Below are 11,629 nucleotides of genomic sequence, written 5' to 3' on the forward strand. Positions count from 1 at the left end.
TCATAACAAGTAAAAGACCAAAATGCATAGCAAATTTACGATTCTAACGAAGGTTTCCATCTTTCCTTCTCTAACCCAAAAAAAGTAAGTAAAACACATAGATCATAGCTCGCATCTCTTGGAAAATTGGATTACATAAATATCAAACTAAATTTTGTTGATTAAAGATTCAACCTTTAATTTTTTTTTATATCTTTCACAATTTTAGTTGAAAAGAAACATAAAACAAAAAAGAGATTAAAAAAGTAAATAATTAAAAATTCACTCTTACAGGTATTTCCTTCATCCGCCGTTCCTCCTAAAATCCCCGGAAGAAGAAGAAGAATTTATTTCAGAATAATTCTTTGAGCATTAGCCAAAATATCATTCTTGAAATTATGAAGATCAAAAGTACCATTCTCTCTTCTCAATAGCAAATTCCCGTTTACATCTTCCACATTGCCACTTATCATTGTAAAAGAAAATTTCCGTTAGTATTAACAACTCTGGTAAGAATAGACTAAAGCTGTTCACTTTTACAAATATAAAGAATATTTTATATTCACTAGTATAGATAAAGGACAAAAATATTCCTATGCCCATAGTTAAAGGATTAATTAAGTTTTTTCCTCTCATTGTGATTTGTGCCCCATTCTTCTCGAGTCTCTATCACTTTCAACTCTTTGAACTGAAACAAGCTTTATATAGAAAAAATCAGGAGAATAGTTTAGAGCTCCCTCCGGAAGCATCTAGAGAATCCTCAAGGCTCGACGTTAATGGCGAGGGTTCCAAGCAAGCACTCTCGCGATCAATTTCAGGTATACTCTCTCTCTCTCTCTCTCTCTCTCTCTGTTACGTTATAGAGTATTATTTATTTATGTGTAAACTGAAAATGCCTTCTACTATTTCATACCGCTATCTTTGTTGATTGTTGCAGCTTCGTTCCACATGGTTTCGTCTTGGATTTTAAGGCTGCAAATTTTTTTACTGAACTCTTGCTGAAACTAGAAGTAGTTATGTGTGTGCTACTAAAAAAACTCAGGGAATGAATATTGTTTGTCAACTCTATTTTTATTGGCGAGTAGAGTGTTTTATTTCTGGGATTTGTTTGGTAGAAAAACAAAAATGCACTAAGAAAGATTGTTTTTTATGACTGAGAAATCTGTTTGGGGCTAGTCCTTAGGACCAACCGCTGCATTCAAAACTTGGATAATGGGACCGACTCTCTATTCTTCTCCACTTAAATACCAGGCTTAGTTTCCATGGAGCAAAGCTCGAACCTGTGACCTATCACAAGTCCCTCAACCTTTGCCGCTTAAACTAAGCTTGGAGAGAGATGCACCAAGAAATATTATTTCTTAGACAAAACTATAGAAGGATGTCATTGGCCGCAAAAGACTAATAGACTCTAGTGGTAGCAATAGTTAAGGCAAGCACGGAAGGTGGCTGAAGCATTTACATCTGCTATAGAAAACTGGGGTTGGTTCTGTATAAGGGTATGATTGTTGCTTTTCTTTGTTAGTTTATCTTGTGTTTTGGTGGTCGAGGGTGGGGCATAAAGAAAGAGATGGGGGTGGTGGAGCCATTATGCATTTTAGAGGTGGTTTTGCCCATGCCTCAAGCTGTGAAGACTACACCTTATTGTGTCCTTTGGAGTATATGGAGAGAAAGAAATGGACAGAAAATTAGGGGTGTGTTTATGATGATGGATGTTTTTTTCTGAAAACGTTTTCTGGAAAATGACTTAGTTTCTGGAGAATATTTTTCCTGGAAAACGTTTTCAATGCTGATCGGAGGTGTTCTGAAAAAAAAAACATTTATTAAAAGTTAATAATAATATTAGCAAACCGGATAGTGTTTTGAGAAAAAAGTTTAGTATTAAAGATTGATCAAAATGTCTAAGTGTTGGTTAAACATACATTAGTGCGATTAAGTTAATAGTTGAGATAATTGGAAAGGAAAATGACTTCCCCCAAATTGAGGGAAGTCATTTTCTCCATTTTGGTGGAAACCAAAAACCAGAAAATATGTTTTTTTCTGAAAAGATTTTCCATCATACCAAATTAACCTGAGATGGAGACGGGAGTCGTATGATTGTGTAAAGAGTTCTCTTTGATCTAATTTGCATTTGGTGTGCAAGCATGAGACTCTTGCTTGTGTGGTCTGATTCCTTTTTGGTTAGGCTTGAGGCAGAATAGCTATGTCTCTTGTAAATATGACACCTGATATTGTTCATGTATATATTGATTTATCACAAAAAAATGTCATGTCAAATATTTATGCATGTATCGATTTATCACAAAAATATGTCATGTCAATGTTCTCAGTGATGCTGTGAAGGATAGTGCAGGTAGGATCGAATTATAATAGAATCTGGCAGAAGCAAACACATTAATTCAAATACCTTTATTATGACAATTTTATGTGACCCTTAGTAGTACCATTCACAGTTCATACGCGGTGAGATTTCTCTTCCTGTCTGTGACGTTATATAATGAGTGATTTCAAGTTTTACTCGTTATTCTGAATCAAAAAAATGTATCTAGAAGCCTTTTTATTTCCTTCTCAATTTTAGGTTGTATTTTTGAATTGACTTGATTTACCAACCAAGAGAAATTCCTTGTGAAAATGCAGCAAACGAAGCAGTGAGAAGAATTTGTGTTTTTACTCTATTCTGAAGTACCTCAAGTCATGTTTCATGTATCATGTGTACTTGCTTTGTCTGTTCTGCTGGGGGTGAGCATAGTTGAAGCTAGCAAAAAGGATTTTAACTGGCAATACAGTTTATTAAACATGCTCTGGTTAGCTGACAATCATATTTTAGTTTTGCTCTTTCTCTTAAGGGGTTTTTTTGGTTGACACACATCCCCAACCTTTCAGTTTGATATATTGCATGCATCTCAATATCTAGACATCTACCTCTCTGAGTTAACTAATGTTGATGTGTGTTTCAAAAGGGATTTTAATCGTCTGCTCTGCATTTGACTCTTTATCTTCCACTCACACGTGCACACTTACTTGTCTCTTACTTTTTTTCAAATGTTTCATGTGAGTGACCTGTATGTAATTTTGGGGATTCATTTGCTTGATATTCTCTGGTTTGTGGTTTTACTGGCATTATTTGGCTGACCAGGACATGCAGGGGCTCTTGAATAACTTACAGGATTGGGAACTATCATTGAAGGATAAAGACAAAAAGATGAAATCGCAGGCTCGTGGCAAAGAGAAGTTGGTAATCACTTATTTCAAAACCTACCTCTTGATATGTACTGGTAACGTGTATTTTTAAACGATGCTTTAATTAATTGGACTTATGCATTGGTGATTCACTTTCTTTGGTGTGTGCCACATGTCATTTTGTATTCCCCTATGTTCTGAGTCAATTTTCATCTGTTTGTGTGGCACTTCTAGGGGATCTTTGAGTGATATTTGTATTCCGCTTTAGAGGCGCACCTTTTGGTTGTGATTATGATTCTGATATCTGCTGTTTTAAAATTGTTTAACTTTGTTTAGTAGATATTTTAGGTTTTCTGTCAATAACTAGAATAATTGTGGACATCGCATTGATTCAAGTGTCTGCAGCCATTTATACCTTTCTCAGTCATTTGGCTAAGATCAAAATATGTTTCTGCACACTCTGCCTTTGATTTCCTTGGTTGTTGAAGAGGTTACATCATACGTACATCATCCATGAGAACTGTGGTGCTGTGGGTTGTTTGTAAATGATTTTGTCTATGTTGACTTCTCAATCCTATACGTTTCTCTTTTCTCCTAATTACTTTACAGAGAGAAGACTGGAGCCATACTAGTGAACTTCCTACTGGTCCTCAAGTTAATGGGACACAACGAGTTGGAAAATCTACCTCGATCTCAAGTGCTGCTGGTCCATATGATTATTCTAAAAAGTACAATCCAACTAGCCATCTATCAAGCGAAATGTTTTCGGAGGAGAGTAACATTGACGCCAATTCAGAGAAAGAGCTGGTATAATTTGATACTTAAAATTAATTCTCCTTTTTTTTGGGGGAATGAAAGCTTGGTCGTTATAGCTGGTGCTCTGCCTTTTATCTATTCCCAGGGTAATGAGTTCTTTAAGCAGAAAAAGTTCAAGGAAGCTATTGATTGCTATTCTAGAAGCATTGCACTTTCACCAACTGCAGTAGCTTATGCCAATAGAGCAATGGCTTATCTTAAGATCAGAAGGCAAGTTTAATGTACTTCATTGTTCTTTTAGTTAAAGTACAGTTAAGACTTGAAAAATGGGGAGCAGTCTTATCTCCTTGTATTTAGGTTTCAAGAGGCAGAGAACGACTGCACAGAGGCCTTGAATCTGGATGATCGCTACATTAAAGCATATTCTCGTCGTTCAACTGCTAGGAAAGAACTTGGAAAATTGAAAGAATCAATTGAAGGTATACTTTAATCTAAATTTAAGCATAAGGGGTACTGTCATATTCAGGTTTCCATATTTGTCTAATGCAACGGTAGCAGCACAGATGCTGAATTTGCCTCGAGGTTGGAACCACAGAACCAAGAAATCAAGAAGCAGTATGGAGAAGTTAAGGCTCTGTATGAGAAGGTGATCACTCTACTTAGCCTAGATGCGATCTCTTTTTTTTTCTTCTTAATTTTTTTTGCATTTGTAATAATCTACAATGATTTCTTTCTTGGAGATACTTTGGTGCATGTCTGCTAGGACTGTGTGATGGTCCTAGTCCTTTGAAGGGTCTTACACAATATTTCCCTTGATGAGATGAGGAGCAGGGACTGGTGGTAAAATTGAAGTCACAGCTGTACCATCCTTTTGCAATCACTTCACCTGTTGAAGTATTATAATTCCAGTTTACCAGCCAAAATGTCTGCTTCATGTAGGCTTATCATGGATAGTAATCTGGTTAATGGGAAACATCGCTGTTTGTGCACATATAATGTGGGAGGAAATAGTGCAAGCTAACTGATAAAGTTCTGTTTGCATGCACTGAATATCTATTGTTTATTTTTCCTTGATTGCACCATGTTACTTTAGCATGGAGCATCATCTCTTGCTAGATCTCTTGTTCCCTTTCAGAGGCTGTATAATTTTTTTCGGCATTGTGTTTGTTTCTTTTATGCATTGATCACAGATTATTTAGTAATCAATTTAATCAACCTTGTAGGAGATTCTTAAAAGAGTATCAGGAGTAACAGGAGTTTCTGCACAAGGGCCTCAAAAAACTGGAAAGACAAATAAAACTGGCCCCGTGATCCAATCTGTAGGTAGTTCTCAAAAGGTGGCTGAAGTTCGGAAAATTCCTGCCAAGGTTGTCATTCTAAACTGTTGCATTTAATTTTCTTTTCCATTTTGACTCTGTAATGTTCACACCTGTGATTACTTTAACGCTTGGAGGAACGAATTTAGATAAACAAAATACTCTTTAAGTTTTTTGAACGATTAGATGCATATAATTAACAATTCCTGGGGCATCAGTGGGAATTGTTGGATTTTGATAGTATTATAGCATTGAAGTATCTGAATGCAAAAGCATGAACCAATTCACTGTCATCTTGTAATAGTTTCTTAACAAATTATTGATTTTACTAGTTATTTAATGGTATTCAAGCACTCTTTTCAATAAGAGAAAATAATACTCAAGCACTTAGCATACTAAAGTTAAACTGATGTGGGGAGACGTGAAAGTTTTAGAGGACTGAGGATCATAAGAAACTTTTATATGATGATTGGAGTTCATGCATATTTCCAATTATCCTTGATAGAATTGTGATTGGGTTATAAAATTTGTGCAATTTTTCCTAATATAAACAATAACCTGAAATGTTTTTCTCAGAGTGATTCATTATCAGGTTCTAAAAGTATGATTAACTAATAGATTGTTAACATGTAAAATAATCCTCTGTTTCAATCTTTTATCTTCTATCTCAGATACTGGTACTCGGGTTAGATGTCAAATTTTGTAGTAAAATAAGTAGGTCTTTGGTGGGGATAAAGTCTACTCTCTGGAGAATTTGAACTTTCTCTAATATAATTTAAGGTTGTGCGGCTCTATCCTTGATGGCAGAACATTGAGAAGTTATTGAAGCATGTAGGAGAATTTTCTCTTTTTAAAAGTAGACACCATTTTTGGACAGTCTAACAGGACAATTAAGTTGGGACAGATGGAATATCAATTATAAGACTGTTCAATCATATCTTTAGAACTATTCATTTTGCCTATTACTTTTTGAGATTCATCACTACCATGACTATGTAAAATGCATAGTAAACTAGTTGTCGTTGAGGGCTAACAAACCTCCCGAGCTAAAGACATAGCCTCATGAGCTAAATTGTTGCAACTATAGGAATTGTCCACAAATGAAAAAAAAAACATCTTTGAAGCATTCTACTAAGGCCCAAAAGACCCAAAAATTTTACGAATATCATTTTGCTCTCATGTTCCTTTTAATGAATTAAGATATGGCGTTAATATATAATATTATGTTAAATCAAACAGAAGCAGCTGAGTTGTAAAAATGAGGTTCATGTGTTATTGATGATTCCTGGAATCTTCTGGCCTGTAGTGTATTTTTGCCCTATCTGAATAAGTAAGAGCGCAAGCATGTGAAAGTGACATGGTATTCTGCATCTCAATATGTGGGTTATTTCTATAATGTAATCTCAACAGTAGATTGATTATTGGGTCACTAATATATTTTATGATGTGGTGAAAATTAAGTCAAATACTGGTGTTGACCAATCCACAATGCCTTGAGATTCAAATTCTGTGCCAGGAAAGTAATAGAGATGTTTCTGGGACTGCTATGGAAGTTGAAGATACTCATATGCAGATTAATAGCAAAGATTCAGATGCTTCTGCCACCGTTCCTACCCTGAATCCTGCAAAGGTTTTACTCCTGGATTTAGTTGTTTCTACTATTCCTTTCTGTGCTTTTTTGTGGGTGGAACATAGGGAGGCTGTTTTGAGATTTATCCAATTTCTGTTGAATATTTTGAACACCCCCCCCCCCCCCACCCCTCTTCTTTCCCCAACCCTTTCCCCCTGGCACGAAAATATAATTGCAAGGTTCTAGTTCATATAATATAAGCATACATAATGTTATGTGTCCAAAGGTTTATTAAGAGTATATATATAGCGATATTTGTCAAAAACTTTGTGGTCATGTCTCATAGCCTTTTCACCGTGGTATTCATAATCCAGGTTTCATGATGTCAAAGACTAAACCAATATCATTTCTTCTTTTCTTTTACAATGAATAAGTCAAGTCATTATCAATTACGGTCACCAACATAGGATTAATTTGTAGTCAGATGCTTGTTCAGTTTGTTTTCCCATGCATAAAGATATCTCCACTTGCTAGCTTATGCACTTTTCTTCTCTAGAAACATCTACCACATTCAGAACATGCCATGTATATTCAGCAACCTAAGTATGCACAATTATAAACACTTGTCATAGGGAATTTGTCGAAAGTATTTGGCGGGGCTATATAAGAGTAGTTCTACTATTTTGCAAACTAACGTTAAGATCATATTAAGGTTTCATCTCGCTTATGTTTTCTGAAAGGCCCTTGAGTATTTTATGTTTTAAGTAAGAATTCAAGAATACATATTCCTTACTGAAGTTTCACATATGGTATAACTTTGAATGTTAGTACCTCCAAGTGTCTGAATTTTATTTATGACTATCTGAAAGTATTTTGATGAACATCTGTACTTCATTTACATGCAATATCATACTATTATTCTGTCTTTGTTGTTATGCTAATATTCTTATCATGCACATAACCCTGGTGTCACTTATCACTTATTTTTTGCAGAGACCTCACAAAAATAGCAAGCAAGAACTCAAGGAATCTGTCCAAGAGCTTGCTGCTCGAGCAGCTAGTCTTGCCAAGGCCGAAGCTGCAAAAAATATTGCACCACCAAATTCAGCGTATCAGTTTGAGGTTTCTTGGCGAGGACTTTCTGGTGACCGTAATCTGCAAACTCATTTATTGAAGGTATAACTTACTGTCTTCATCTTCTTTTATTCTTTGTATTTTTTGGCCAAATCTGTGTTAAAACAGTCAGACTACTTTTCCATTTCTCACCTGTTTCAGTAATCTAGACCTGCTTTCTCTGTTCAGGTCACTTCACCTACAACGTTACCCAAAATATTTAAAAATGCCTTGTCTGCTCCGATGCTCATGGACATTGTAAGATGCGTTGCCACATTTTCCATGTAAGTATGGGGTACATTTAGGTGGAATCTTCAAGTAGAGTTTGCACTTTGCAAATGGTTAATCTTGACATGTTTGCTCTCCTATTCACCAGTGAAGATATGGATTTAGCAATTAGATACCTGGAAAATCTTACAAAGGTCCCAAGGTTCGACATGATCATCATGTGCCTTTCATCCACTGATAAAGCTGGTATATCTCTTGAGTATTTATGGTTTGCATTTTTATTTCGGGTAATTACATGTTTTACTTTGTACTGATGTAAGCAATAAAGCCCTTGCATAATAATGATCCACATCATTCCACTACTTAATGAAGAGATTAATTAAGTGCAGCTGTATGAGACACATGCTACGGAACATCATCATGGAACATTATTTTCCTGCATAATTCACTTATCTTCATGAATTCCTCTTTATATCTTCTTGGGCTAGATGAGAGTACCATGTGCATTAAATTTAAGTTGCGTATTACAATTTAGTTTTACTTATTTCTGCATGTTAAACAGAACTTGTCAAGATATGGGATGAGGTTTTCTGTAAGGGAGCCGAGGAGCACACTGCAACTCTCGGTGCACTTCGCTTGAAATATGGCCTATAACAATGATGGAGTTCTCGCTGGTGCAGTTAATGTGAAAAACTGACATTCTTGTATTACTTCAGATCTTTGTAATTGTGCAAAGCGAATGTGACTAATGTGTACGTGGATATAGTTTTTTTTGAAATGAGAGCTTTCTTGTCGAAATTCTTTGTCAGTATCTTTAAGATGTTTGAAGACTTGTCACAGGGAAAATTTGATATTTCCATCAGTGTCGCGTTGCTATGTCCTTGGAGGACATTAACATCATTTTGCTAGAGCTGTGATGGCTAATTTTAAAGGTAGTCCTGCGAGATTATGAGCAGGAAATTATAAGAACTCACATTTAGCGGAGAGTAATGCATCTGCACTTGCCTGATAAGTATTTCACTTTCAGTCGTAGCTGTAGTTATGGCTCCGGAAGAGAAAAAGAATAAGGAAAGAAATAAAGAAAGCTACATTGACCCGACTCTTGAGGCAATGCTTAGAGTTGCTCTAAAATTCTCAAGCAAATCTGTTGATTCATGTTGTGAGTTGTAACTGGTGGATGGCTAAAGCTACAGCCTATGGCCTACGAGCAGGACAATTTCTAAAATCGTGGAAAAACACTCATCTAAGCTTTAATCAGTTACAAAATTAAAACCTTAATTTACATACAAGAAAACAAAAATAGTTATCCTACTGCAGCAGATGACTTGTATCGCACATTTGGCTGTGTTGAGATTAGCCAATTTCAGAAGATTTATTCTTCTAAGATTGTTTAGTAATTGAGTGAGATTAACAGGGACTATAACACCAAACAAAAGAATATTAGTAGATACCTAAACCATTCTTGCTTCTCTTAGCCAATCATTTGCACCTCCATTTTCACAACCATAGATTCGTCCAGGATATCTTTATTAGGTTCCAAGTCTTAGGTTTCCGCCTTCAGTAGTTGTTTACAAAAGGTACGTACTTTATTTGTTTCTCCTAATGTATACAGCACCAGCTACCCTAGTAGGTTGAATGTGAAACTGATCCTTTTTCGCTCAACTCTTTAGGATCACACCTAGGATAATCGATGTATGTTGGGTGATGTTAGCTTCTTTGGTATAACCTTGCAATCTTACACCAAGGACGTATATTTTGTTCTAGTGAGAATGAAGTCTTTTGTTCTACCCAGAAAGAATGTTCGGCATATCAGCCCTGGCATCTGCCGGAGAGGAAGCAGTTGAAGGGTCCAAGGGAGCAACGGAAGAGACTGGAGGAGTACCCGACTTGAGAAGTTGAAGGGATATCAGCAACCCTTTCACCCGCATTACCCTGTGGAATGCTAGGATCCAAGTCATCCTCGGAGGAGTAATTATCAATATCATCCAAGTCCAGTTTTAGCTGAGCAGCTCTCCACGTTTGTTTGGCCTCTCTTATCTCTTCAGGTTTAGATCGCTATCATGAACCCACCTGAGCGTTTTGAGTCGAATTCCAAAAACATTGCATGCTGGGTAAGCTCGGCATGAATTTCGAAGTCCCTTAAGTTAGAGACAACTGTATCTTTTTCACGCCTGAGCCTCTTCTCCTCATCCCTTGAAGCTCCAAATTGTGCCTCGAGGGACCTTCCTCTTTCCTCCACATCATGAAGGTGAGCCGCTAGGATCTCACGTTGCGCGATAACTTGATCCAAGAGGGCCAGCTTTTCACCGGTTATTCCTTCAAGCTGAAAAACCCCTCTCAGTAGACTAAGAAAGCTCAAACTTCATTCACTCCAGCTCCTCCTCCATCTTCTTAAGTCCAGAATTATGAGCCGTTCTATCGAAATGCTCTTTCTCAACCTTGACTTTGCCGGCCTCCACAAGACCCCTCAACTCCAAATTCTCCCCCTCATAACGACTGATCCGCTCTGAAATCTAGAAAGACATCACGTGGACCTGCATGAACAAAGGGAAAAATCACTTGAACATTGAAATCGAAGAAAAATGCAAGACTTATAGCCTGTTTGGCTAAAAGTGCTTTTTTTGGCCAAAAGCACTTTTGGCCAAAAATTGAAGTGTTTGGCCAAGCATTTGGAAGGAAAAAAAGTGCTTTTGAGGAGAAGCAGAAGCAGTTTTGGAGAAGCTGAAAAAGTAGCTTCTCTCCAAAAGCACTTTTTTGAGAAGCACTTTTGAGAAAAATACACTTAGAACCAGTTTTTCAAAGCTTGGCCAAACACTAATTGCTGCTCAGAAGTGCTTTTCAAACTAATTAGCCAAACACAAATTGCTTCTCACCAAAAGTACTTTTAAGAAAAGCACTTCTCAAAATAAGCTGATTTTTGCAGCTTGGCCAAACGGGCTGTTAGTGTAATAAAAAGATCATACCCAGAGAATACAACTCGATATCACTCAAAATTTGAGGATGGCATCTTTTCCGGCCCCGACAAATCCACTCCCCTAAGAACCTCTATGTAACACAAAGCTTACCACCATTCGTGGAGGAACAGTCTCAGGAAGGGGTTGGAGCTTTCAGAGTTGCGGATGGAACTGGGACTATCGGTGCAATATCGAAGTTAAAGGCGTCAGGACCGCAATAACTTTTAAGGAAACCTCCGCACCAAGGAAACCCCTCTCCAAACCTGACCTAAGCAAACATTGTATGCTTTGCAAAGGTGTCACGACCCAGAATTCACCTAGTTGTGATGTCACCTAACCCAACCCGCTAGGTAAGCCAAATAACAGTCAACACAACTCAAATAAGAATAATAAGATTCAATAAGTGAAATAACTGAATTTCTATACACTAACCCAAGTATTGGTAGTACAAGTCATGAGTCACAAAGACTTGGATTTACAAAGCTGGTACGAAAATAAATACAATATATGTTTGGAATATACATAAACATATTACA

General features: G+C 36.7%; 1 protein-coding gene across 2 annotated transcripts; it reads left to right on the top strand.

The window, feature by feature from the left end:
• On the top strand, positions 596 to 9,000 carry LOC109233028 (RNA polymerase II-associated protein 3). Of its 2 annotated transcripts, none has more exons than XM_019398764.1 (12): positions 596 to 797; positions 3,113 to 3,211; positions 3,766 to 3,963; positions 4,058 to 4,182; positions 4,270 to 4,391; positions 4,476 to 4,558; positions 5,136 to 5,279; positions 6,745 to 6,858; positions 7,792 to 7,974; positions 8,101 to 8,195; positions 8,288 to 8,385; positions 8,702 to 9,000. In XM_019398764.1, exons 1-12 carry the CDS (start codon positions 756 to 758, stop codon positions 8,791 to 8,793), a joined length of 1,395 nt encoding a protein of 464 aa, XP_019254309.1. In that variant the 5' UTR covers positions 596 to 755; the 3' UTR covers positions 8,794 to 9,000. The 2 variants fall into 2 exon arrangements, with proteins under 2 accessions (XP_019254309.1, XP_019254310.1); XM_019398765.1 differs by having other exon boundaries at positions 3,122 to 3,211.

Source organism: Nicotiana attenuata, chromosome 10, assembly GCF_001879085.1.
Source record: "Nicotiana attenuata strain UT chromosome 10, NIATTr2, whole genome shotgun sequence".
Classification (NCBI taxonomy): Eukaryota; Viridiplantae; Streptophyta; class Magnoliopsida; order Solanales; family Solanaceae; genus Nicotiana; species Nicotiana attenuata.